Source organism: Camelus bactrianus, chromosome 24 (assembly GCF_048773025.1).
Source record: "Camelus bactrianus isolate YW-2024 breed Bactrian camel chromosome 24, ASM4877302v1, whole genome shotgun sequence".
Classification (NCBI taxonomy): domain Eukaryota; kingdom Metazoa; phylum Chordata; class Mammalia; order Artiodactyla; family Camelidae; genus Camelus; species Camelus bactrianus.
Window position 1 is genome coordinate 460,675 of NC_133562.1, and position 24,875 is coordinate 485,549.

A 24,875-nucleotide genomic window follows, 5' to 3' on the forward strand; every position below is an offset into this window, starting at 1 on the left:
ATCCAGGTGGGTTTGAAGTCTGGATTTTCTCATAATGACCCAGTACACTGTCCTCACACGAGAATCGCACCTGAAGGAGTCTCCTGGGAGCCTGGCCCCTTTCTCTTACCTGCTTTTTCTCCTTCGTTCTTACAGGGTCCTCTTCCTAACACAGGCTGTCATTTCTGGCTCATGGTTTGGCAGCAGAAGACCAAAGCAGTTGTCATGCTAAACCGGATTGTGGAGAAGGAGTCGGTGAGTAAAGCTCAGTGTTTACAGCTTAGCACTGCCTGTGAGTGCTGATATACAGACCTTTTCGTTTGCTTTGGGATATTCACTCATTGGTTTTGACCTTTAATTGCTAAAGGCTAGTAGTTAGGGTGTTTTCTGACCAGAAGAACCAACGTATCCTTTTCCTTTCTTACCTTAAATATTTAAGTAACAGTTGCAGACCGCTGCCCTGCAAAATATAGGTACAATGGGACAAATACTGACTAGTACGGATACATGGATATGTAGATCTTTGGAATCCCTAGGTTCTGTTAGAGTCTTTATTATCAGAATCTTGGAAGTTTGGTAAAGTGACAGGTTTTAAAAATCTTCATAAATCACTACTGGCTCTTAAGCCATTAAAAATCATATTTATGGTGGTTGCGTCTACACGCTTGTAAGATTCAGGTTTTGCTGTTGTGGGGGAGGTGACTGCATGGGTGGTGGCATGTTATCATGATGTTAGCAGCCATTGCTGGTCAGTGCTTAATTAGTTCCCTAATTAATTAGAGGTTATAAAATAGTGGTATTCTAGTTCTGTAACTTCTTGAATTTTGATTGGAATACTTCTATTTAAAAAACCCTGCCACTCTAGTTATAGGAAAAGCCGTTTTCAAAACAAGTTAATTCCCTAGTGTCCTCAGCATGTGACCACTTAGGTTTGCTTGGTGCAGGGGCAGAGGTGGGAGGGGATCCGTTAGTATGAACTCATGAATTTAAACATATTTGATTCAATTAATTCCTTTGCAGTTATTGTCCTTATTTGTGGTCAGATTGTCCCTTCAGTAGCTTCTTTGCTGTCTGGAATGACTCCATGTTGCAGGCGCCTCTCAAATTCTTCTTTAAGAATCAGCCATTTCTTCAAGGAGCCTTGGCTTGTTTTAACGGGCAATGGTGTTTCATGATCACAACAGAAATTGGGATGTTAATTGCTGCTAGGTTGGTCATTGGTTTTAGAGCCTTTCAGTGAGCAGAGTTAAGGAAACGTACGTGTGTGTGCTAAGATAGCACACGAGTGTCCATACTGATGCTTCCCATCCAAGTGTAGGACCAGGGGTTGGCCTCACCCTTCCTAACTCGTGTCTGTTGCTTCTTTGTCCACACTGTGAGCCTGGTTCCCAAAGACCAGGATGCGGAGTGTCTTAGGGTGTCTCATTTTCTTTGTCCCATATTATGCACTGAAAATACTCACAATGACAAAATCAACTCTGGCACCAAAATAACCACTGAAAAATTTTTAATTTTTTGTTTTTCCCATTGTCTCTCTTTTTTTTTAGGTTGTACTTTTTACCCTTGTCAGAGTTTATAACATAGTCTCTCTCGTCTCCCTTTTGGACCTTAGTTCTTCCTGTACCTGTGTGTCTGTCGGTGTGTCATTCTGGTGCAGCTCACTCCCTAAAGGAGCCTCAGCAAGGGCTCGTAGGCACCAGGCCCCGATGTCCTACGTGTTGGTGGCAGTTTGTCTGCTGTCTCGGTGCTTGAGCCCGTTTGCCAGGTGTGAACTCCTCAGCTCATGTTTGCCTTTCTTTGAACAACTTTAATGTATGACTCCATTTCCCTCTGGCGCCTGTCGGAGTCAGATGGACGTCTTATCTTATTTCCTTTGTAAGTCGCTTGTCCTTTTACCTCAGTTACAACCCAAAGGATTTTTTCCCTCAAATCCCATTAACTTCACCAAAATATGTCCATGTTGGCCGTTCTGGGTGAGTTTTCCCAGGTGCAGGAGGTGCTCTTTCAGTGTGTGATTCCACGTATTTTCTTTAAAGAAAAGTTTATTGAATTGCACTTGTTGGCGCTCATCCTGCCCCCTGCTTGCTATGCTCCTTTGGGTCCTCCCGTTGTACACGTCTTAGGTTTCCTTTGCCTGTTTTTTTTTATATTTGTCAGATTTTACCTAACCCTATTCATATCTTCATTTCTTTTTTGTTTAGAAAATGTTCCCTTTTCTTCTTTTTCCCTAAAGCATCATTTGTTGTGTTTATTCATATCCCTGTTCCTTAAGTTAATTAGTCTCTTTCTGAAACGATGCGTTCCTTTATTTCTGATTCGTTTTTCTCTCTGTCGCCTCATTTCCGTGCTGTTCTGATTCTGGCTTGTGCTCCTTCACTTTCTGTGTCATTTTTCCAGCACCTTTTGATGTATCAGTTCATAGTGTCCATTTGTTTTGGAGGCATCTTACTTGCTATCTGTAGCTCTTTGTGTTTTGGAAAAGGAGAAATGGCCATGTTTACAAGGGTGTTTTTGTGGTGTTTTTTCCTAATGAAATGACTCTGAATCTCGCTTTACCTCAGCCTGCTGGCTGCATAATTTGGCTCTTGGGAAGATGCTTTCGTTGTCACAAACATGAATTCTATGTCAGTAGTGCTGCCTGTGCAGCACGTGCAGGCGAAAGAGGCTTGCCTGCCTCTCCCCGACCTCCTGTCAGTGATTGAACATGCAGCGTTGTCTCTTTACAGCAGATTGACAGGTCTTTGCGGGAAATACTTGCGAAATAAAGCCTTTTCAATCCTGTGTGAAGACAAGATTCTTACACGAGATTGGCATTTTTAGAAATGTAGAATGGGTGCAGTGTGATGTTAAAATACGGGGTTTCCTGCGTTAGAAATGACAAGTGGGTTTTTTATGAACGGGCTATCGGTGTATTTTTTTTGGCATACGATTTTTTAGTGTATAAGTTACAGGAACATTTTGCAAACCTGCTTTTATAAGGTGTATTAAAATACATTAAGCATCGAATGCAGTGTGACTGTTCTTAGATTTGGGTACTTGAAAAATATTTGCTGTGTACGTGTGGTTTGTTTTCTTTTCCAGCTTTTTATGGCTTCATAATGTCTATAAACAAAAAAAAGCTGAATGCATATTCTTACATTTAGGTTAAATGTGCACAGTACTGGCCAACAAAAGACGACCGGGAGATGCTGTTTAAGGAAACAGGATTCAGCGTGAAGTTCTTGTCAGAAGACGTGAAGTCCTACTACACAGTTCACCTTCTGCAGTTAGGAAATACCAATGTAAGACTTTTCATGCCCGAAAGATAGGGCTTCCTCTGGTGGTTTTAGGGATGATTCTTTGCCGTCAGACCTGGAGTTTGGGACAGCCCGCGTGTCTCAGTGATACCTGTCGTGGCGCATAACTGTAGCTGTGTCTTTGTGGATGTTGTTCCTGTGTGTGGTAGGTCTCTGAGGACTCTCAAGAAACCCTAGAAACTAGTAGTATTAACGTTCAGGTTGATACTTGAGGATTAAAAATAATTTATTAAAATTACTTGGGATTAAGAGAGAAGGCTTCCGAATCAGGCCAGCCAGGATTCACATCCAGCCCTGCCAGCTCGTGCGTCTGCTCCTGACCTCCTGAAACCTGTTCCTCCCATAGTGTGAGCTTGTCATCTTACTCAAGGACTTTAAAGTTAGAATTCTTCAAAACAATGTAAATGAGACTTTCCCCAAGGAGGACGGTGAGCCGCTGACAGCTCTGGGCAGGCATGTGCGGAGTGGCGCGGTGGGGCCGGCATGGAAGGGACGCACCTCGGGCATGTGGGTGTCGGGGCAGCCATGAGACGAGTCCTCACAGGAGGAGGAAAGGTGACCCACAGGGCTGAAACCAGGAGTTGGTCAAAAATCGTCTGGTCTGAGGGTAGAGACTGTGACGTAAAGGTGAATTTTGTTTTAGTGCTCTTTCCTTTAGAACCTCTGCCCCCTCATTTCTTCCCTGCAGGAGAAGAGGCAAAGGGGTCCAGTGATGCATGTAAACTGTTCTTTATGTAGCCACATGGATCTGAGTACTTCGTACGGTCCTTTGGGAATTAAATGATTTTTGTGAGCTCTGATTTTCCAGTCTTGTTTCATTAGGAGTGAATTAATAAGGAATTAACCTCTAGGAAGTTCTTTAGTGTCTGGTCCTGTTGGGGAAGAAGACTGATTTTCAAAAATCTATTAGTGGGGAAGACTGTATTATAGAAACAGTGGGAATGTTTCTGGGAACTGGCCTTGAGCATCCCAGACAGTGTGACCTGAATTTGAAAAAAATAGACAGGCCACTAGTCTTGAGCCAGAATCATACAAAGAAAAAGCAAGCAGTGGCCCGGCCTGGTGGGGTTAGCACAGGTTGCAAGCCTGGAGGTGGTGCAGGTCCACCCAGACCACGCGTGGCCCCACTGTGCGCAGTGGCTGCAGCCAGGCAGTGGCGGGGAGGGTTAGGAACGCCCGCCGGAGCCTGAGGCCCATCGAGAGGGCACTCTGCCTGGGCTGCTGGGGGATCCTGAGACTGCTCTCGGGGTGGGTGCTGGCTTGTTCCTTCAGGGCTTCCTAGCAGGAAGCCCTGGCTTGGCCTTCTTCATTTGAAATGTGTTAAATGCTGCTTTAATACGGTAAATTTAATTCTCCTTTTTGCAACAGTGGGGTACGTTCTCTTTGGTGGATGGTTCTGAGTTTTGACGGTGCGTTCGGTTGTGCCAGCACCGTCCCCCGTCAAGACAAGGAGCAGTTGGTAGTCGGAAGACCTTCTGGTGCCTTGAGTATGTTGGGAGCCTGTGGGTCACGGTGTGTTTGAAATGATGAAACCTGGACGTCAAGAAAAATTAGTCACTAAAAGTATATAATTAAAATGTTTTTGAACTTCTGCACTGTATCTTATCAGTGTTGTACCTCATGTAACTGAGTCTGGGGACTTAGGAGTCTTAATTTCTACTGAAAAGAGAAAATGGATTAAAAAAAAACGAAAGCTAACTATAATTTTGAAAATTTGTATTGAAAGGAGGCTGCTGTTAATAATAGCAGTCTTCAGCTCATAACCATTAAAAAGTCAGGGTTTTTTATGTTGCTCCTGTGGCTCCTCCCTCCAAAACAGTCCTGTAATTAAAACTGAAAAAAGGTGAAAGACGTGGGAGAGGGTTCCAGCTCCGCTTGCAGAAATGGAGAGTGTGGGGCAGAGAGGTGCTGCTTGGGCAGCAGCTGGCTGGCAGAGCTGAGGAACATTTTCATAGTGAGTCTGTCAGAAGCCAGGGTCATCGGGGTGCCCAGGAAGTGACGGGGGCCGCTCCGCATGTGGGTGAAACTCTCAGCGCGCCAGAAGAAGCATGTGACCGGCTTTAGGGTCGGAAATACTGCCTTGGGGACAAGCAGGAGTGAGAAGAGCAATTTCTGTTAAAGATGCAAAGACTTTCTTTAATTCTTAAGTTGTTCTCTGTGTCTGTGTAGCAGAATTTAAAAGATAACTCTTAAAAAGGAAACCATTAAAGAGTGTAAAATTATTCTGGTAGAAATGTTTAAGAACAGAAAAAGAATCCCTTTTCACGGCATATGAATTACGGAACATCCTGGCTACATGGTGCAGGTCGGTGGTCATGGACTCAGATGCTGCCCTAACACTGGCTCTCTGCAGTTTTCTGATGGTGCGACCTTGGGGAAGTCACGTAACCTTTTGCCTCAGTTTTCTCACCTGGAAAATGGATTTAATAGGATTGTTGTATGGATTGAGTTAACATATAAAAGGCTTAGAGCATGCCTACATAGTACGTGTTACAGAAGTGTTAGCAATTTGGAATATATTCCAAATTCTCCTCAAGAAAATCTCCCTAAACTTGTGTAAGTGATTATAAAAAACCAGATGAAAAAGTCATAAGGGTTGATAGCGTCACACAAAACACATCTTTCTGCAGTAGGTTTTTAGAAGAAAAAACTTTGAACTAACACTTCCCCTTGATTTTCGCTTTTTAGAGTGGTGAAACCAGAACAATATCTCACTTTCATTATACTACCTGGCCAGATTTCGGAGTCCCTGAATCACCAGCTTCGTTTCTCAATTTCTTATTTAAAGTGCGAGAGTCTGGCTCCTTGAACCCGGAACACGGGCCTGCGGTGATCCACTGTAGTGCCGGCATCGGGCGGTCAGGCACCTTTTCTCTGGTGGACACCTGCCTGGTTCTGGTGAGTGCTTCCGGCGGTCTCCTTTCAGCCTTGTACCTTCCTGCTGTTTCCGCTGGCAGGAGCACGCTCTGATGGCAGGGCTCCAGAACTGAACTTCTGCCTTCTTTTAGAAAAAGCCGAGAATCTCACGTACGTCCTTTCAGCTGCCTCTTGCTTGTGGCTGGGGTTCTTGCTTGTGGTCCAGGTGATTCTGGCGGCCTCCAGCGAGGCTTTCCCTGGCAGCTTGTATTGTGTAGGTGCTGGGTCCTTCTCCCTCCCCCGCCCTGCAGCTTCTCACAGAGGAGTTGGCAGGTAATAGTGTGTTCCTTTTTTGCCTTCTGACTGAGGGTAATAATGATAGTTTTGTCCCCCCTGGACGGTTATGAGAATTAAATAGCTTAACACATTTATACCACTTGCTTCCTCAGTTCTCAGCAAGTGTGTGAGGCTCCTGTCTGTGCCCGAGGGCCATGTTCTTTCCCCACCAGCCCTTCCCGGCCCCGGCCTGTGCCTTTCCTCTTTCTGGGTGTCCATGTTCCTCACTTGGGGTGGGTGTCAGGAACTTCTAGGGTCTCTCAGTGTGTACACTGTGTTACTTTTCACCCTGCCTGCTGTTGGGTGCTTCAGTCAGACGTGCGTTGTCGCGCTGAGGTGAACTTCCACATGCTTAAAAGCTCTGGTGTTCTGTTAATGGTAAGTGTTGAAACTGGATTCTGTGTTTCTGCCTCCTTTGTCTTTTCCGGCTGGGGTAGGGGGCCGTTGCACTGGGGGTCTGGCTTTTCCATGGGGGGGGGGTCCAGCCATGAAGGTGGAAGGGCACTGGCAGAAAGGTTTACTCCTGCCAAGACCTCCTTTAAAGAAGAACATTAATCCAAAAAGGGGCAGAAGACCTAAACAAGCAGTTCTCCAGGGGGGACACACGGACGGCCGACAGGCACACCAAGAAATGCTCAATATCGCTAAGTATCAGAGAGACGCAAAATCAGAACTACAGTGAGGTGTCGCCTCATACCCGTCAGAATGGCCAGCATTCAAAAGTGCATGAACGAACACTGTGAACTCACCTACAGAACAGAAACAGACTCTCAGGCTTAGTAAACAATCTTAGTGGTTACTGGAGAAAGGGAGTGGGAGGGGATAAATTTGAGAGTTTGAAATTTACAAATGTTAGCCACTATAAATAAAAATAGATTAAAAAATTTTCTTTTGTATAGCACAGGGAACTATTCTCAGTATCTTATAATAACCTTTAATGGAAAAAAATATGAAAACAAAAAGTCTTATACATGCAAGACTGAGACATTGTTCTGTACACCAGAAATTGATACATTATAATTGACTGTACTTTAATTGAAGTGAAACAAAACAAAACAAAACAAAACAAGTCCATGAACGATAGATAAATGCTGGAGAGACTGTGGAGAAAAGGGAACCCTCCTACACTGTTGGTGGCAATGTAGTTTGCTGCAGCCATTATGGAAAACGGTATGGAGATTCCTCAAAAGACAAAAAAAAAAAAAAAAAAAATAGACTTCCTGTATGATCCAGCAATCTCACTTCTGGGCATATATCCAGAGGGAACCTTAATTCAAAAAGACACATGCACCCCAGTGTTCCTAGTGGCACTATTCACAATAGCCAAGACATGGAAATAACTGAAATGTCCATCGACAGATGACTGGGTAAAGAAGCTGTGGTGTATTTATACCATGGAATACTACTCAGCCATAAAAAAGAATAAAATAATGCCATTTGCGGCAATGTGGATGGACCTGGAGATGGTCATTCCAAGTGAAGTAAACCGTAAATAGAAAAATACCATTTATCACTCATATATGGAATTTTATAAAAAAAAAGGGACACAAATGAACTTATTTACAAAACAGAAACAGACTCACAGACATAGAAAACAAATTTACGGTTACCGGGGGGGAAGGGGGTGGGAGGGGATAAATCGAGAGTTTGAGATTTGCAGGTACTAACAACTATATATAAAATAGATAAATAACAAGTTCATACTGTACGGCACGGAATTATGTTCAATATTTTGTAATAACTTATGGTGAAGAAGAATATGAAAACGAATATATGTATGTTCATGTATGACTGAAGCATTTATGCTGTATATCAAAAACTGACACAACATTGTAAACTGACTATACTTCAGTATATTTTATATATGTATATATATATGTATGTATATATATACACACATATACACACAAGAGGGAAAAATAAGAGCACTGATCCCAGTGCAGAAGCCACATTGGCCATAAATCCTTCCTTTGACCACTAGCTGAAGGGAACGAGATTCCTGGGTTGGTTTGGAGTCAGCAGTGAACCAGCTGCAGGACCTGCTGGACAGGTCAGGTGGGCGGCTGCTGTGGAACCGTCCCCAGCTCTTCAAGAGCACACCTGGTGCACAGCAGAATGCCTGGCACTCTTCCTGGACTCTTAACAACAGAATGCTTGAATAATTTTTACCTTTCTTGCAGATGGAAAAAGGAGATGATATTAACATTAAACAGCTGTTACTGAATATGAGAAAATACCGAATGGGACTGATTCAGACACCAGATCAGCTCAGATTCTCATACATGACTATCATAGAAGGAGCGAAGCTTCTAAAAGGAGACTCAGATATACAGGTAAACTCTTTCAGGGGAGACGTGGTACCTGTGTGTCCGGTCTGACTAGCGTCAAGTAACCGCGCTGCACTCCAGCACCTGCCTCCTCCCTTCCTTCTGAAAAGCATGCTTATGTTAACGCGGTGACTGAAGCTGGCCGCCTGCATGTTGCAGAGTTTATGCTCAGCTCCTCAGATATGCCTCAGCCTCAGGTTGTATCTTGCCTGTTACTCAGAACACGTAAAATTTTCACGTATGCATGGTTCAAGCATTTAATCATTAAAATAACCAGAAAATTTAGGTACTTTTGCCCCCTTAAAAACCTGACCTGGGGTTATACAAACAAGAATACTTAGTTTTTTTCATTTTTTTGTAACAGCGAGCAAGCAACTTGAGTACTTGAGTACTTGGGGCAAGCATAATGAGATTTCAGGAGAGTGTTATTTTTCTCTGGTTGGTGACTTTATTCTTGTGAAGGTATTTTTATTCCACATTTGCAAAAGCTGAGTTCAAAGACCCATTATTAGAAATGATCAGTTTTACGTTATGTGCTAATGTAAAGCATAAATAGAAACAGCAGTGACAGCAACCCCTGTTTCTTGTGTGACCTGATCCTGTAACAGTGGACATAGTGGACAGAATTTTCTTGATGTTTCTCTTAAATGAACCGTTTCCTAGCTTTTTAACCTCTGTGGTTACTAGCTGAAACAGGAGTGTTCTGAACAAGCCTTCTTCTGTAATTAGATTGCCCCACCTGTCATGATGGAGTAAGTAAGTGCATGTAGGTAAGTGTTGTATGCCTTCCAAAGGCGGTAGAATTTTCTTAAGCAGATCTGTTTATCGGTAGCTAACTTTTTTGTTCTGATCATTGGTGTTATTTTAACTATTCAAGATAATCTATTGTATTTACCAATAACTTTTTGTAAGTTTATTTTAAAGGTTTCCCCCCCAAATCTTTCGCATTAAAGAGTAATTTTTAACAAAGAGAAGCGTGAGGTTACACAGTGCTCTCAGTCTGTAAAATGCTTGGTGTGTGGAAGTGTAAGCCCACAGGACTCTCCCCCAAAAGTCAGGCTTGCGGTGTGCTGGGTTTGCTTGGCAGTGAACAGAGATTTAGAAGTAAAAGTTGTCTCAGATGTTTCCGATTAGGAAAATCTCTCTCTTTTAAAATCTCAGCTTCTACCATTTAACCCTGGAGTTTTCTCCATGTACCTTGGTTGCTTGGTTGTCTGTTTCCTTTTGTTCTCACGGACTGAGTAGCTGCAGAGAATGTGTGCTGTCCCTTGAGCATATCCCTCCCTCCTCCTTAAATGTTTTAGAATATATACGTACTTCCTTTGAGGACCTCTTCCACCACCAAGATGCGCTTTACGGACCTGCTTCTTTGTGGTCCACATTGTGATGGCTGCGGTTTGTGGCTGGGGAGAATTTTTTCTTCCCCACTCTCCTGGTCTGGTGTGGCTGTTGGGTCCTCAGTCTAACATCTTTAGTGCCCCATTCAGCACAACGCATTCTCCGCCCACATCCAGACAGGACCTGGGAGACGAGAGTTTTCAGGGCTCAGGGTCAGAAATGCCTGCTGCCTGTTCGGAGGGCCAGTTTCCACAGATGTGATCTGAGCAAGGCTCCGGTAATTTATGTGGTGCTGTGAAATTTCTTATTTTAAATAACTAATGAGTGCATGTTGACTATAAAAGAACTCAGAGAATGTGGAGGTGTGTGATGAATGAAGGGAAGCCCTTGCTGACTCACCCTGAGGCACATGTGCACCCTTTCAGGGCTGTGCGTCACTTGCACGGCCTGTCTGTCTCACACCGTGGCCGGTAACCACACGCGCTGTTGAGTATTTGAGACATGGTGAGTTGAATCAAGTTATGCTTAAAGTGTGAAATGCACCAGATTTTGAAGGTTAGATATAGAGAGGAAAGGTGTAGAATATCTCAAGAATTCTAAAAAGTACTGGTTATACGTTCAAATGACAGTATTTTTAAAAAATATATTGAGTTAAATAAAATGTTTCTGGGCCCTGGATTCTGTCCCACTGCTCCATGTGTCCATTTTTTGTGCCAGTACCACACTGTTTGATTACTGCAGCTCTGCATTGTTGTCTGACGTCTGGGAGGGTCATTCCTCCAGCTTCGTTCTTTTTCCTCAGTAATACTTTGGCAATTCTGGGTCTTTTGTGATTCCATATAAATTTGAGGATTATTTGTTCTAGTCATGTGAAAACTGTCCTGGGTAACTTGATAGGAAATATTAAGTTCATCTTTTTAAAACATGGCTGCTAGAAACTTGAGAGTTGTGTGCAGGTCACGTGACATTTCATTGGCCAGGCTCTTCTCAAGCCTTATCTTAGAACACAAATCCGAGAGAAACAAAGTTCCCTGAAATCTAAAGTCATCAAACTTTACTGTTACAGAGATGGAATTACTTTGTTAATGTAGAAACCCCAAACCGTGTGACTATGTCTGTCCTATGCCGATAGAAGTGTCTCATTTGACATCTCACGGTGTGATGGGCAATTTATGAAAAAAGGATTCTTCTTTCTCTCCTCTTTGCCTCTGATTTTTGGGGGAAATTAATATTTGTAAGAAGAAAGAAGGAAGCTTTCAGTGCGAGATGGTGGAGTGGGGCGAGGGGCGCCCTCTGAACCAGCGAGCTCCCGTAGCACCCGGACCAAGCAATTTGGTCCTCTTCCCTCCAGGACACCTGTCCTCACCTTCCGTCTTCATGCACATTTATATGATGCGAGTGGTGTTTTCATTATTGGATACAGTTCTGTGCTGGGATTTCTGGCATATGTGGACAGACGATGATTTAGAACCTGGCAGGATCCGAAAGCAGTAAATACACGTGTGTGATTGTAGTCACACACGTGTGTTTATCCCAGAAACCTCCAGTGGCCTGAGCCTACCCAGATGAGCAGAGCGTGTTTCTCGTTGTCTCTAGCAGTGATACCGTTGACCTTACGTCTTGCTGGCACAAGGTTGTGAGTAAACAGTGCAGTTGCTGGTGTTGCCGCGCCTTTCTCAGCAAACCCCCAGGGTGGGTGATGACGGCAAACCTCGCAGAGTGAACAGTCCAATCTGCTCCTTCAGAAGTGGTGGTGTAAGGTCTCCAGCTGGTAACTGACGTTACTAATGAAGTGATAAGTAGATGATACACTTCCTTTAAACAAATTTCAGTGGGGTTTGAGTCTACTTACATCACTTTGCATCTCCTTCCAGGGGCTTCCTTTAGTGCGAAATGGTTGGGGTGGGGTTACTGGTGGCACGTGGGCCGTGGTGCTGCAGCAGGGGTATCTGGGCTAGTGGGAATGGTGGACAGCTCAGTCTGAGTGTCCGAGCGGAGCCTGGACAGCTTGTCGCCAAGCACGGTGTCCCTCCCTGGCCTCAGCCGTCAGCAGACCCGCCTCACCGGTGACTCGAGCTTAAACTGCGTGTGTCCTGGGGGAGCAAGGTTGGGCGAGTTGGCTGCCCAGAGACGTAGCAACAGGACATTGTTGTTTTTCTTTGTTAAATTCACTAGCATTAAGTCTGCCTCCCTCCTCTCCCCCAGTGTCTTTTCTTTCTTTTTTCTTTTGGAAAATAGAGTTTATTAGGTCACGCTGCCATAGTCAGCAAGTGGGCCACAGATGAGAGGTGCCTGTGTTAGCCCAGTGAGGCTTTTCTTGTTGACAGGTTTCAGATTTGTTGCATATTCTGGGAAGTGGTCCAGTGAGACTTAGTTTCTGGCATCGTCTTGCTCATTGACAGTGCTGAGTTTTGTCCAAGTATAAGGTGGAGTTGCTGTAACTGGACCTCAGTGAGGAATTGACCAGCGCACATGCTGGGGACAGATGAACGTTTTCATTGGGTACTTCCCTAAACTGCCTGCTGCCTAAGATTGATGACTTTTTCGGAGATACGAATAATCGCGAGGGTCTCTAGCACAGGCAGGCCAGACCACCTGGGTTCAGATTCTGCCCTGCAGCTCGCTGGACGGGGGTGCTTCCTCCCGGAGGGTCCCAGGCTGCGCGGGGAGGCGGCGGAGCAGGGCGGCGTGCTGTACGTGCCCAGGACACGTCTTGTGCCAGCACTTCCTTCAGTATCAAAAGTGCTCTTTGGACTGAGTAAACTTTTTTTTTATGGGAAGGAAGAAAATTGACACAATCGTCTCCAGTGGAAGCATCTTACTCTTAGTCTCATTGCAGAAGGTTCTCAGCTCTTGCCACAATATTCCTTCTGGACGTGGGTGAGGTCCGGTCGGGTCCCTGCTCGGGATCGATCGCTCCACTGGGTTCTCAGTTCCAGGGCAGGGTTTCTCCCTATCGTTGGCTTGCTTCCGGGCCTCACCTCTCAGGCCAGCCCCATGCTTTCCTTCTTCAAACCAAACTGTACTAGTCACGGTCCTCCAGATATGATGAATTACAGAGCTTTATCTTCTGTGAGTTGACTACCAGAAAACAGAAAGAGAGATTAATTGTGCAGCCTCGTAGCAGAGCTGTGTCGGGGAAGGTGGGGTGTGATGGTAGATGCCTCCTTCACAGCCCTCTTTTGTACCATGAGCCAAGTCAGAAACCAGTGTGTCGTGTCTCAGTGACTTTCCAGGGATTTGTAAAATCTACATACACGGACATTGTTTTACTAGTGTCCTTTGGCACCAGCGTAGCTCCTGCGAGTGAGTGTTCCACAGGTTTTGCATTGTTCTGTTGCTGTTCAGACTCATTCAAATCCTCCGGCAGTAAGTTGCAGAGAACCTTTTATTCATGAGATCCGAGACTCCACACTTGCAGGGTAGGGTTTTCAAAGAGGGCCACCCCTGTCTGTACCAAATGGGCATTTGATGCTGGTGTCAGAGGCATAGGCAGTCAGAACCATTGGCTGTCACAGCCGCCACCTTGGCCCCTCCTGTTGCTGGCAGGGAGATGGATGTGTCCCTGGCCCTTGAAGGACATGGAGAGCCTGTGGCCCTGTCAAGTCTCCATGTGCCCCCCCCCCGGCCTCCGCCTGGCCTGTGCCATGTGTCTGCCTTCACCCCGAGGGGCTCAGCTGTACTCTGCACCCCTGCTACCCCTGCCTGCCCCTGGGATGGTGGCCGTCGGGGAAGGTAGAGGGATGGTGGCCGTCGGGGAAGGTAGACCCCTTTTACAGGTCACCTCACTAATCACAGTGCGTCCCGAGGTGTGTAGTGTTTCTGTTTCTAGGAAAAAATAGGACGCCTCTTCATTTTGGTCCAAATCCCGCCTGCTCTGAAGTCCAGGCACGCGAGAGGAGTCTTCCCCATGCCCACACTGGACCAGCTGCCTGGGCTGTTGGAGTACCTGGTGGGGACTGTCAGATTGAAGTCCTGGCATGGCAGAGACCTGCAGGGAGAGCTCAGCACTGGGCTGTCATGCAGCTGGACAGTGGCAGCGGACACGGGGACACCGGACCACACTTGCGTGCCCTGTTGGTCACACTTCCAGGGTTCACACCACAGTCTGATGTGGCCGAAACCCCCTTCCTGTGCCTAGTGTTTCAGTGAGGTCCTAGAGCAGTTGTCTCACGTGGGTTAGAGTCCCAGATGGTCCCATTCCGCTGTGTGCTGATGTGCATGCCTAGTAAATGCTTTGTTGTTATTTAGTTTTGGACTTAAAGTACATGTATCTAGAAGAAGTGCTACGATAAAATGCCTTATTCTTTTTCATTCGTATGTTATCGTGGGGTTTTCTAAAGTTAAATATAGAATTTCAGTTATAAGTTTTTTATTTAAGGAAAACAAAATGTTAGTGATTGCGTTTCTCCTGCCTCCGCAGAAACGGTGGAAAGAACTTTCGAAGGAAGACTTGTGTCCTGTTTTCGATCATTCGCCAACCAAAGTGATGACTGAGAAGTACAACGGGAACAGGGTAGGCCTGGAAGAAGGAAAGCTGGCCGGTGACGGACACACAGGGCTGTCCTCCAGAGTGCAGGACGCCCTGGAGGAGGACAGCACGAGGTAGGGTCATGGTGGCAGTGTGCCCGGGAGGTGGGGCTTGCTGTGGTTGGCTCGGCGGGTCGTGAGCCGCCGTGGACCCTGTCGGCTGGCTACTCGCTAGGTGAAGGTGTCCCTTGGTGTGGGATGACATCGCTAACCTCAAAGAGCTCTCAGCCCTAAGCAGCCAGTACCGACAGACAGAAGCCCACTGGAAAATGGTTTAACCCAGTGTTAATTGAGTGTAAAAGTTACTATAATTAGATGCTAAAACACACAATATGCCACCAAAAGTAAGTAGTGTGAACACCTGCCGTTTGTGTAGCTGCGTAGCGTGTGTCCTGCTGTTACAGTGTGATTAATAATCGCCTTCAGTAAAACTAGGAAATATTTAAATGAATATTTCAATTTAATTCTTTTGGAAGAAGAAAAAAGTCTTTTTCCAAAAAATTATGTAAAATGCCCGGTGCTTTTGGAGTTTTGAATCCATATGGATGTGTAAACTACTTGGTTTTTGATTTGAAAAATTACATTTCTAGGGCTTTCAATATCCCACACATGACAAAGCTGGTTCCCTGAGGTGCGGTCGCTTAGAAAAGTGACTGAGCTCTTTTACTTCCTCGGTTCAGTACCTCTGATTGACTTTTCTCATTCCTTTTGGTCAGATAGGCTTGTTGTGGAACATGTTACTGTGTAGTTGTATTTGTCACACTGGGATTTGGGATGTGCTGTGAAAATCCTTAAGGTCTCCTGTACATCACAGCTTCACTTCTGTGTTCCCCAGTATAACAGTTACCTGAAGTGTTATAAAAGGTAGCCGACTGCAGCACGTAGGGAATGTGGTGTGACATACTGCACTGAAGATTTTGTGTTGACTTAGCAGTGCCACTCCTTATGGTTTCAGTGGCTTTAGACTACAGGTTAAAGCATAAAGTTGATTGTTTATTCCTTCTTTCTCCTTAAACATGCTACTTGTAAGTCAGGAAATACACTGCTGTAAGTTACCTTCTCTTTCTCAGTAATGAGATTCTCAGGTGCTTTTGACTAGTACCCTGTCTGGGGTTAACCGGAGGATGGATGGTTGAATCCACATCCTTAGAATTTCAGAGGTGTTGGGTTTCCGTCGTTGAGGACCCAGACCAGCCGTGTTCACGGTCCCGGCCAGGGGACCGCTCTGTCCGCGGTGTGAGCTTACTCTGTTGTGCTGGGGCTCTCACTGTGCACGTTCCTGAGCTCAGACAGATGGCTGGCAGTGGAGAACAGACAGTCTGGATTCACAGAAGTCGGATTTGTGGATCCTGCTCCCCATCTGCACAGGGTGCAGGACGCCTGCTGGGAGGTGTGTGCCCCGCAGTCTCCACAGGCAAGGGCCCGTAGGTGGCGTCCCTGCCGCTGAGGGCCTAAGTTGTGCAAACGCAGAGGAAGGCCTGCCGGGTCCTACTTGGCAGGTTATCATGCAGACATAGCTTCCTTGGGCCCAACTAGGTGAAAAAAAAAAAAAAAGACTCTGCTGTATCACAAGTTGAGAATAGTCCTTCCTTCTGTGGAGCTGCATTCTTAGAGTGAGAACAGGCACCCCTGGCATTGGCACTCACCCCATCCTAAAGACACAGGGGTAGTGCATTTCTGGAAAACAGGAGCCTCTGTTCCATTATTTTAAGTGGGAAAAATTGTGTGTTCTCAGCCCAGCCAAAACCATAACCAGTTTCCCCAAATATCGTGAAAATCCTCTTAGGCTCCTATATAACGAAGTATTTAAAGCACTAATTACATAGTCATGTAACACTCACTTCACTGAGCTCATGTTGGGTTTATATGGTGAGTGACAACACTGGATTAAAATGGTAATTGTCTTCTATTCTGCAATTAAAATTTAAGTGAAATGTGTTAAAGATTCCGTCTAAGTTGGAAATGGGTTGGTGGCCCCAGGCTCCTGCAGAAGCACGTGTGGGGCCCCGCGGAAGGCTGACCAGGGGTCCGTGCCTGTTCCTGTGTTTTGATGTCTGTTGCGCCTGCACTTGAGTATGTAGTACTGTTTTCACCAGCAGGTACACACATACTGGTTATAGTGACTTTTCACTATTTTCCATCCAGAAAGTGGATTCTGGGTAGTAATTCTGGCAGGTCATTGTAGGAGATATTCAGGTAGAGTTCACCCAGCCAGACGTACCTGTGTGTGTGGTCAGTAAGAGTGAGGACGACGTTAGGGAGACTGCAGGGCACACGGACGCAGTCCCCAGGGTGCTAATCACTGTAGGGGCAGAAGGCAGCGCAGACTAGCACCGTGCATTGCTCACTGTGAGTTAAATGCCCTCAGACAAGAATGAAGGGCCCTGGGGGTGGGAGGACCAGAGAGAAGAGGGAAGCAGCTGTGGAGAGCAGCAGAAGGGCCGTCCGGGCAGGAACAAGCTTGTGTGTCGTACGAGAGTCTTGGGGAGTTTCTGTGAGGACACGTTCTCCTTTCTCGTCGGTGTGTACCTGGCGTGGAGGTGCTGGGTCGCAGGTGCGGGAAGTCTGTGTGGAGCGTTTGTCGGGGCTGCCAAGCAGTGTTCCAAGTGGCGGCATCATTTCACACACCCACCAGCAGTGTCTGAAGGTTCCAGTAATCCCAAGAAACTTAACATGGGTAAAATAATCTGATGTGTAGTCTGTATTCAAATTTCTCTAGTTATCAAAAAAATCTACCTCATAGCTTTTTAAAAATAACTTTATTGGGGTATAGTTTGCATACGATAAAGCTTACTTAGAGTGGACACTTCAGTGGATGAGTGTTTACAGAGCTGTGCAGTCATCGCTGTGTCTGATTTTGGAACATTGTTATGACCTCCGTCTCTGTAGGTGTTTAAAAAACAAATCAAGATCTAACGGAGGAGCTTGTGTTGTGTTGGGTTGACGTGGCTCGTCAGTCTCCTTCAGCCTGGGACTGTTCCCCGCCCCTTGCTTGACGTGGGCATTCCTGCAGCTTCTCGACCAGTCGCCTTTTAGGATGCCCTGCAGTCTGGGTCCCTCTGATTGTTTCTTGTTGCTAGTTTCAGGTTGCACATTGTGGCCAGAAGACAAGTTGGCTGTTAATGTGGCAGACACTGAGAAGGCCTTCCAGGTTTTCAGTCAAGCCACACCATCGAGCTGTGCTTTGGCACAGTCACGGTGGCAGTCAGGTTCAGTTTGGAGGCGGGGAGACGGGTTGGGCTTTTGTAGAAGCATACGCGGACAGATAGCAGCAGGCACTCAACACAGTGGGGTGTTCACGGGATGTTAAGTGCTGGCCTTGGAGGAGAGTCAGACATAAAGTCCAGGTGAGGCAGATGCGGGGCCCCTCGTCTCCACCTGTCTGGTGAGCAGCCAGAAAGAAGGAAAGGGAGGGACACCACGCTTCCTTTCAGGTCCTGCCAGCATGTTGGTTAACACAAAGTTGTACTAGAAATTACCACTGAGTTACCTGCGTGCATCTCTGCCCCATTCAGAATCCTGAGCGTTCCCCCTTCATTCCCGTGTCTGGAGGAGTGGATCAGTGTGTGGGCTGAGGCCCGTGTCCCGGTGGTCGCGCCCTGCCACTGACGTGTCCTTGTGTGTCCACAGTGCCCTGCGGAAACGCCTGCGAGAGGACAGAAAAGCCAGCACAGCGCAGAAGGTGCAGCAGATGAAGCAGAGGCTGAGCGAGACTGAGCGGAAAAGGAAAAGGTGGTTATATTGGCAACCTGTTCTCACTAAGATGGGGTTTGTGTCAGTCATTTTGGTTGGCGCTTTTGTTGGCTGGACACTGTTTCTTCAGCAAAATGTCCTATAAACAGTTCATTTTGTCGCGCAGGCTTCGGCACTGGCAGCTGGCGGTGTTGCATGCGTCCCGAGGGTTTGTCTGTTAGGACCCCTCAGCACCCCCGAGGGCGTGGTAGGTTAGACACCCCCAGGAAGCGGGGTGCCCAGTCCTGCCGCACCCGGGGCGCCGCCCACACTGCACCACTGCCGAAAGTAAGGACTTGAGTGCTTGCTAGCAACTGGTACTTCTCACCTGTATTCGCACATGTTAAAGCATCATGTTTCACCTGACCAGACTAAGGAATCCTTTATCACAAGGAGGTGGTTTTGGGGGCTGTCTGGATTTTAACCTGCACTTGATATAAGCAATAAATACCATGGTCTTACCTACATTATTACTGGAAAGAAAATGGCCTTTAAGTGATGCGTGTAATGTGTCATGTACTCTCGGTGTAGGTGTCAGCATTTTATATTCCTTACCATTTCAGGGCAGATACATTTTATAAGTACCTACTTAGTCTTACTTTTGTAGTTAAATGTACTTTTTAAAAGCTCAATTTGAAAAATCTGTTACCATAAAAAAAATAAATAAATTGTATGTTGATTCTATTGTACTGGGTACATTTTCCTAAAGAGAAGTTTGACATGAGTAGTTAGAACACTGAATAAGCAATTTACTATATATTTGCATTTCTTTTATGTTTCACAGTTTTCCCGATTTTAAAAAGAAAAACAAAGAAACAAAAATTTTCTCTAAAATTTCTTTGAAGGAAGGTTCTCCTGACTGGCATAGTCAGGTAACAGTTGGTCGAGACTTTGTTAAAAAAAAAAAAAAAACAAAAACTGATTTCTGTAAAGTCCATTATTAATACTGTTTATTTTTCATGAGACTGTCGATGTAATTACCCTAATTTATAGTTGGGATAAATTATGATTTAGGAAATAAAAATAAGGAGCAGCATTTTATTACCCGTGATTTCAGTTTACTAGACTGAAGTTTTGAAGTAAAAATTTTTTCAAGGTCTTTCTACTTCAATAAATAGTGTAACGATGTTCAAACCTCACACTGTCCCTTTTAACTTCTTAACAGGTCTTTTTAAGGCACGTTGTTTCATGAATTTAGCTGCCCCTCTGAGTGCCGCCTTTCTCCAGACCCTAACGTGCCTCTCAGTGTTTACTTGCTTTACTTGAACTTTAAATAGTTGCTGTACATTTAATTGCTGAAATACTGAAGTCACATTGTTTTGGTGGTTTTTGAGCCTTGACTGCTGGCTCTGTAAGGGGTCACCAGGAGGTGGTAGGGGGACCTGAGCTACCAGCCTCTGCCTCCAAGCAGTCCGTCTCTGCTCTGCTTTACGTGCTGTGTGAGCTTTGCTTGAAGTTTGGTGATTTTACGGGGCCGTTTTGTCATGTAAACAACAGTTTGAAAACCATTGGTGTAGATCAGCATTTGAGTTGATTTGCGTAGGCTTCTTAGTGTGTTGAGCTGCTGAAGGCACAGAGCAGGTGTACATGTGCAGCGCATCCGTGTGAGGCTGTGTGAGGTGGGCTGGGTCCCACAGCCTCGGACGCAGGGAGGTAAGAGGGACGCCTTGTGTCTGTCTGCGTCACACCAAGGCCATCTGTCTTTCCAATTTGCCTTGGTTTACCTTTGCTAAAATGCAGTCTGTTGCTCTGCAAGTCACATATGGGGAGACCCATTAAATTCCAGCTGGGATAGCGCTGCTTCCAGCGGGAAGGGGAAGCCCTCCCGGGGTCTCAGGCTGTGCGGGGCGCGTGCGCCGTGGCCCGTGTCCAGCGCGGCTCGTGTCTGCTTTCTGCCCCTCTGGGTGGTGTTTGCTACAGTGTATTTTTATAACCACACCTGGTGTCGTAGACATGTGTTGATGAACTTCTGCAGACGTTAGTCTTCCTCCCTCCAGGCAGATCCTGGGAGAGCGTGTTACTAGTGCTCTGCTTTGGGTGGGTCCCCGGCCCTGACACTGAAATGCGTGGGGGTGTGTCTGGTCCTTTGTTAGCTGAGGTGCTGGTCTGAGGGGCTAGGTGACAGCAGGCCGCAGCGCTGGGCGGGGCCACAGTGCTAGGCGGGGCCGCGTCGTCCAGGGGTCTGCAGGGTGCTTCCTGCTCAGGGTGGTGCTGAGGGTCAGGCGTGTGGTTTGACTTTGGTGAATGAGTTGCTGGTGTTTTTCCTAAGCCAGAGACTTTATGGTTTTTAAGAAAGAGTAGTTACATGAATACCTAGTTCATTTCCGTCCACGTCAGTAAACTGACAGCGACCGTGCTTCCGTGCTGTGTGTGCGAAGGCTGCAGCGCCAGCGCCCACTCCATCCCCAATCAGCTGTCCGCTGCTCATTTCTGCTTTCCTGTGCAGAACGCCTGCACGTGCAGTTCTCTGTGTTTAGGTTTCCCTTTATGAAATAAAAATTCTGTCTCTCTCCTGAACTCTCTCATTCGAGAGGTACAAACTGTAGAAGTGCACGGAGGACTCTGGAGTAACATGCAGACCATTTCAGACCATGCTCAGAGGATGTTTTGTGTCTTTGGTCTGTCCTTTTTCTTTTCTGTATTTTTGGTCACTTCGTTATGTAGTAGTATTTCTACCAAGGAATGAACAACAAAAAAAGGAAGTTAAAAAAAATTTTTTTTAAATAGCTCTGCCTAACACTGTGTCCGAGGAAGGATTGTGACTCTCAAGTTAGTTTTATGTACACTTGTGTTTGTCCTCCTTGTTTTATTTTTCACGTTTTGTTATTTTATTAGAAGTACTGGGGAGTGAACGCAGGGCCTCGTGCGGGTCCGGCCTCTGTGCAGTCCCCTACCCCCACCCCATCCCCTTTGTTTTAAATAAACTAGAATTGATGGTTTGCATTAAGAACATACTGTTTTAAAAACAGTTTATGGCACGGAGTAGCCCTCCAGTGCTGCCAGTTCCTTCTCTGCTCTCAGGGTCAGTTCAGCGTGCTGCTGTTCCCACTCGGTGGCTGTTTGCCTGTGCCAGGCCCGGGGCCGAGCACCTGTCCCGTTGCCCTGTTCATCCTCACGACAGGTGTGCGAGGTCGGGCTAGTTGTTGCTAAGCCATAACCAGCCTGAGCCTCGACGGCCCTGCGTCCCCTCGAGGTGCTCTCGCTGAAGAGCCTCACACGGATGGTGTAGTCCAGAATCGGGTAGCGCTCAGAGAAAGGCTTCACGCTGCGCAGGTCGCTTCCCTCTGGCTGCGTTCTGTACAGATAGACACAGGCCAGAACCTGATTATGGTTGAAATACTTTATGGGCCACTGTAAACTTTTTTTATTAAGTACATTTCTGGAGTGCCTGCTTGATGGTTGTACAGATTTTTAAATCTGATCTGCCTTGATTTTTACTTTCAGGTTCGAGTCTTACAGACTTCTAAAATGTAGCATAAGTGCCTCGTCCACGTCTTCCCGCGTCCAGGCAGGCGTCTGAGAACCGCGCCTCTGACCGCTGGCTCACGTCCAGGCCCTGGGTCCCTGAGGGTCTGTCGTGGTGCAGAGGGTCAGGAACCAGGTGTGGGTCTGCCGGCCGGAAGGGGAGCCCTGAGATGGCCCTTCCGTCCTTCATCCAGATTTCGGATTTTAAGCCTTTATTTTGGGAATTTAAGGTGCTGCTTTCCTGGGTAGTGGCCTGAGGGAGAAGTCAGCTCTGCTTTTCTCCGCAGCAGCCGGAGTTTCCTTAGCACTGGCCGCTTTCAGGTTACCCAAGAGCACAGGGCTCAGCACTTGTCGGGGGATCTTGTTCAGTGGGTCCTGGATCCTGGACACTTTGTGGGGAGAATTCCCCCTTGCTGCCATCACAGAGCCCTGCTCGTGTCCTGTGCTGTCCAGCACCTCCCCCCACCCCGGGGCTCTACCTGTGTGAGCGCGGCTCAGGCCGGGGCCTTCCAGCTGGTCTGTCAGTAGCAGCCTGACAGTGGGGACTGTGAGTGGTCTGTCCGCCTCTGTGCCGTCCACAGGGAGGACAAAAAGCCCATCGTTTGACCTCTTTCTGCTTTGGTTTTATAACTCAGAGTGGAACACGGGAATTTCAGGATCTAGAGAGGAATTACGTACGGAATCTACTTCAGTACCGCCTGGTTTTCCATCACATGGTATGTTTGGAGAGCTGTAAGGAGAATTGCATGGGAATTTCTTCTTTATGGAGACAGTTTTAAAAAGAAAAGCATCAATTCTTTATTGTTCCTCTAAAAACTTGGCAGAGAATTTTTTGGACATGAGGATGTGGATATTTCAGATTACTAGTATTAAAAAACCAAAGTTTGAGTTGGTGAAAGCAGGAGAGGAGAACTAGGGAAGGTGACGCTGTCGACGAGGCGGTGCTTTGCCCACCTGGAGAAGGTGACTCTTTCCAGTAAAACGTTCACGTGCGTATCTGGTGGCAGGAACTGTGGGTGCGTTTGGCGTAACTTCAGGTCGGGGCAGCCACCGTCAAGATCTTCTGGTTGTGGGGAGTGACAGTTCATCGCTGGTGAGCGTGTCCTGAACACTCTGCAGGGGGAGGCGGCACCTGATGGGCCTGCCGGGTGCTGGTGCACCTCTTCCTGGAACATCACGTTACCCTAACTTTCAGATGGGAAAACTGAGTCAAAGAATTAGTAACTTGCAAGGCTCTACTACCTCCAGTCTGTGGAGCTGCAGTGACTTCAGATCTAACGTTTCCATTATGTCACTGTGTATCTGTATTTATGGAGCAGTTAAGCCAGATATTTAAATGGAAAAGCCTCAGGCAGCTACTTTCACCTGTTAAAAAATAACCTTCCTTTTATTTTTAAAGTGAAGCAAATCAAAGTTCCTCTCTCCAAAAAATTTTGTGAAGCAGTTGAACTGCCGCCAGACCAGAGGAGCGCTGGGGCATCAGAATACTCTCTGAACCAGACCGTTAGCACTTCGTTCACTCTGGCTGATTAGATCAAGCCCCCCCCCCCCCCCCATTTTAGCAAGCGGACTCCGAAACGTGTGGGAGCTGCCCGTGTGTTTTGCAGCGGCCAGGGTCGTCCTTCCCTCCTGGGCTCAGCGTTCTTGGGTCCCTGGGTGAGGGTGGTGGTGGTGTCTGTGAGCACAGACACCTGACGTGAGTGCTTTCTCGAGGTCTGGACCTTTCTGTCAGGGCTGGAAGAGTAGACACCGGGGAGCCGGCACTCGGAGGGGTTGGCCAGACGCGCCGGGTGAACGTGTGGGTGTGGTTTGCAGTTCCTGTTTACGTACGTGGAGGCGCAGCAGTGACAAGTGTTGACAGCTGGGGTTCTGGTCACGACAAGGCGAGCTGGCGGCTGCCAGGAACCTCCTCAGAGGTTCAGCTCTGCAGATACTGTGAAGTAACATTAAAAACCCAGCTGCCCACGAAATAGTTACTCCTTCTCTGTACTGGTTGTTTAAGCTCTCGTTTATCTTTCCTTTTGGCATTAAAACACCATAAAGCTGCCGACTGTTCTATGTCTGTTTCTTTTCTGCTGATAGTAACCTGAGTTGCGCCTCAGCTCTGTGTTGCTGTGGCTGCTAGTGTCCCCTTTCAGGACAGAAGGCGCGCTGCTAACACTGAGGTTACAGGCACAAGCCAGCTTTGTGCTCAGACAGTGCGTTCGTAATGTTTTAGCAGTGTGGCACAGTGGAGGTCCAAGCTGGATTAGACTTTTGCGTTGGTAAGTCTAGCACGTGCCGTATCTCCTTGCTGCCCGGCTGTGGGTACATCTGTCTTTAAACCTGTCTGTCTGTCAGTGTCTCCCGTGGAGGCCGTTTCTTGAGTAACGCAGGATGACCTAAAACATTCACAGTTCATAATTCTTGAAAAAGAGGACGCCTTATGGTGCTCTGAACGAGTCTGCCTCATACCGCCAGTTCTGTTTGAGAGCTGAGTCCCTGAGCGGCCCCGCGGGGGTGACAGTGAGCGTCGGTGTGGTGGAGTGAGTGCTGGAATGTGTCCCCTTGCCTTTTCAGTCCAGTTAGTCCTTTTGTGTTTGTGTGTCTCTGTGTACGTCTGTGTGTTTGGTAAATACGAATTGAATAGATGACTTCTTATTTTATGTTTTAGGCCAAGATTGACAGACACCTAAATGTTCATGACTTGAGAGTGTTCTGCAGCTGTAAGGTTTGAACCATTGGTGTGCAAAGCAGGACGAAGCCCACTCCGGAACCAAGTGAGGCTTGGTCACCCGTAGGCGCCTCACGGCTGTCTGTTTACAAAGTAACCCTTACGTCCAGGGATGAAGAGCACCACCAGCAGAAGACTTGGCAAAACCCTCTAATTTGATGCATTGTTAAGTTTTTTAACGCGTGTATGAAATGTAGAAAGATGTAAAAGAAATAAATTAGGAGAGACGACTTTGTATTGTACTGCCATTCCTACTGTATTTTTATACTTTTTGGCAGCATTAAATATTTTTATTAAACAGGC

At 46.7% G+C, this 24,875-nt stretch overlaps 1 protein-coding gene across 3 annotated transcripts in view; it reads left to right on the forward strand.

Annotated features, from left to right (window-relative positions):
• PTPN2 (protein tyrosine phosphatase non-receptor type 2) overlaps positions 1-24,875 on the forward strand; it is a 51,144-nt gene extending 26,269 nt beyond the window's left edge. Inside the window, exons 4-10 of one of the 3 annotated variants that reach the window (XM_074352332.1) lie at positions 136-234; positions 3,123-3,260; positions 5,964-6,173; positions 8,648-8,800; positions 14,556-14,737; positions 18,293-18,394; positions 18,522-24,875. In XM_074352332.1, coding sequence (XP_074208433.1) covers positions 136-234; positions 3,123-3,260; positions 5,964-6,173; positions 8,648-8,800; positions 14,556-14,737; positions 18,293-18,394; positions 18,522-18,576 — 939 coding nt within the window. In that variant the 3' untranslated portion in view covers positions 18,577-24,875. The other 2 variants (XM_074352333.1, XM_074352331.1) reach the window with 2 other exon arrangements.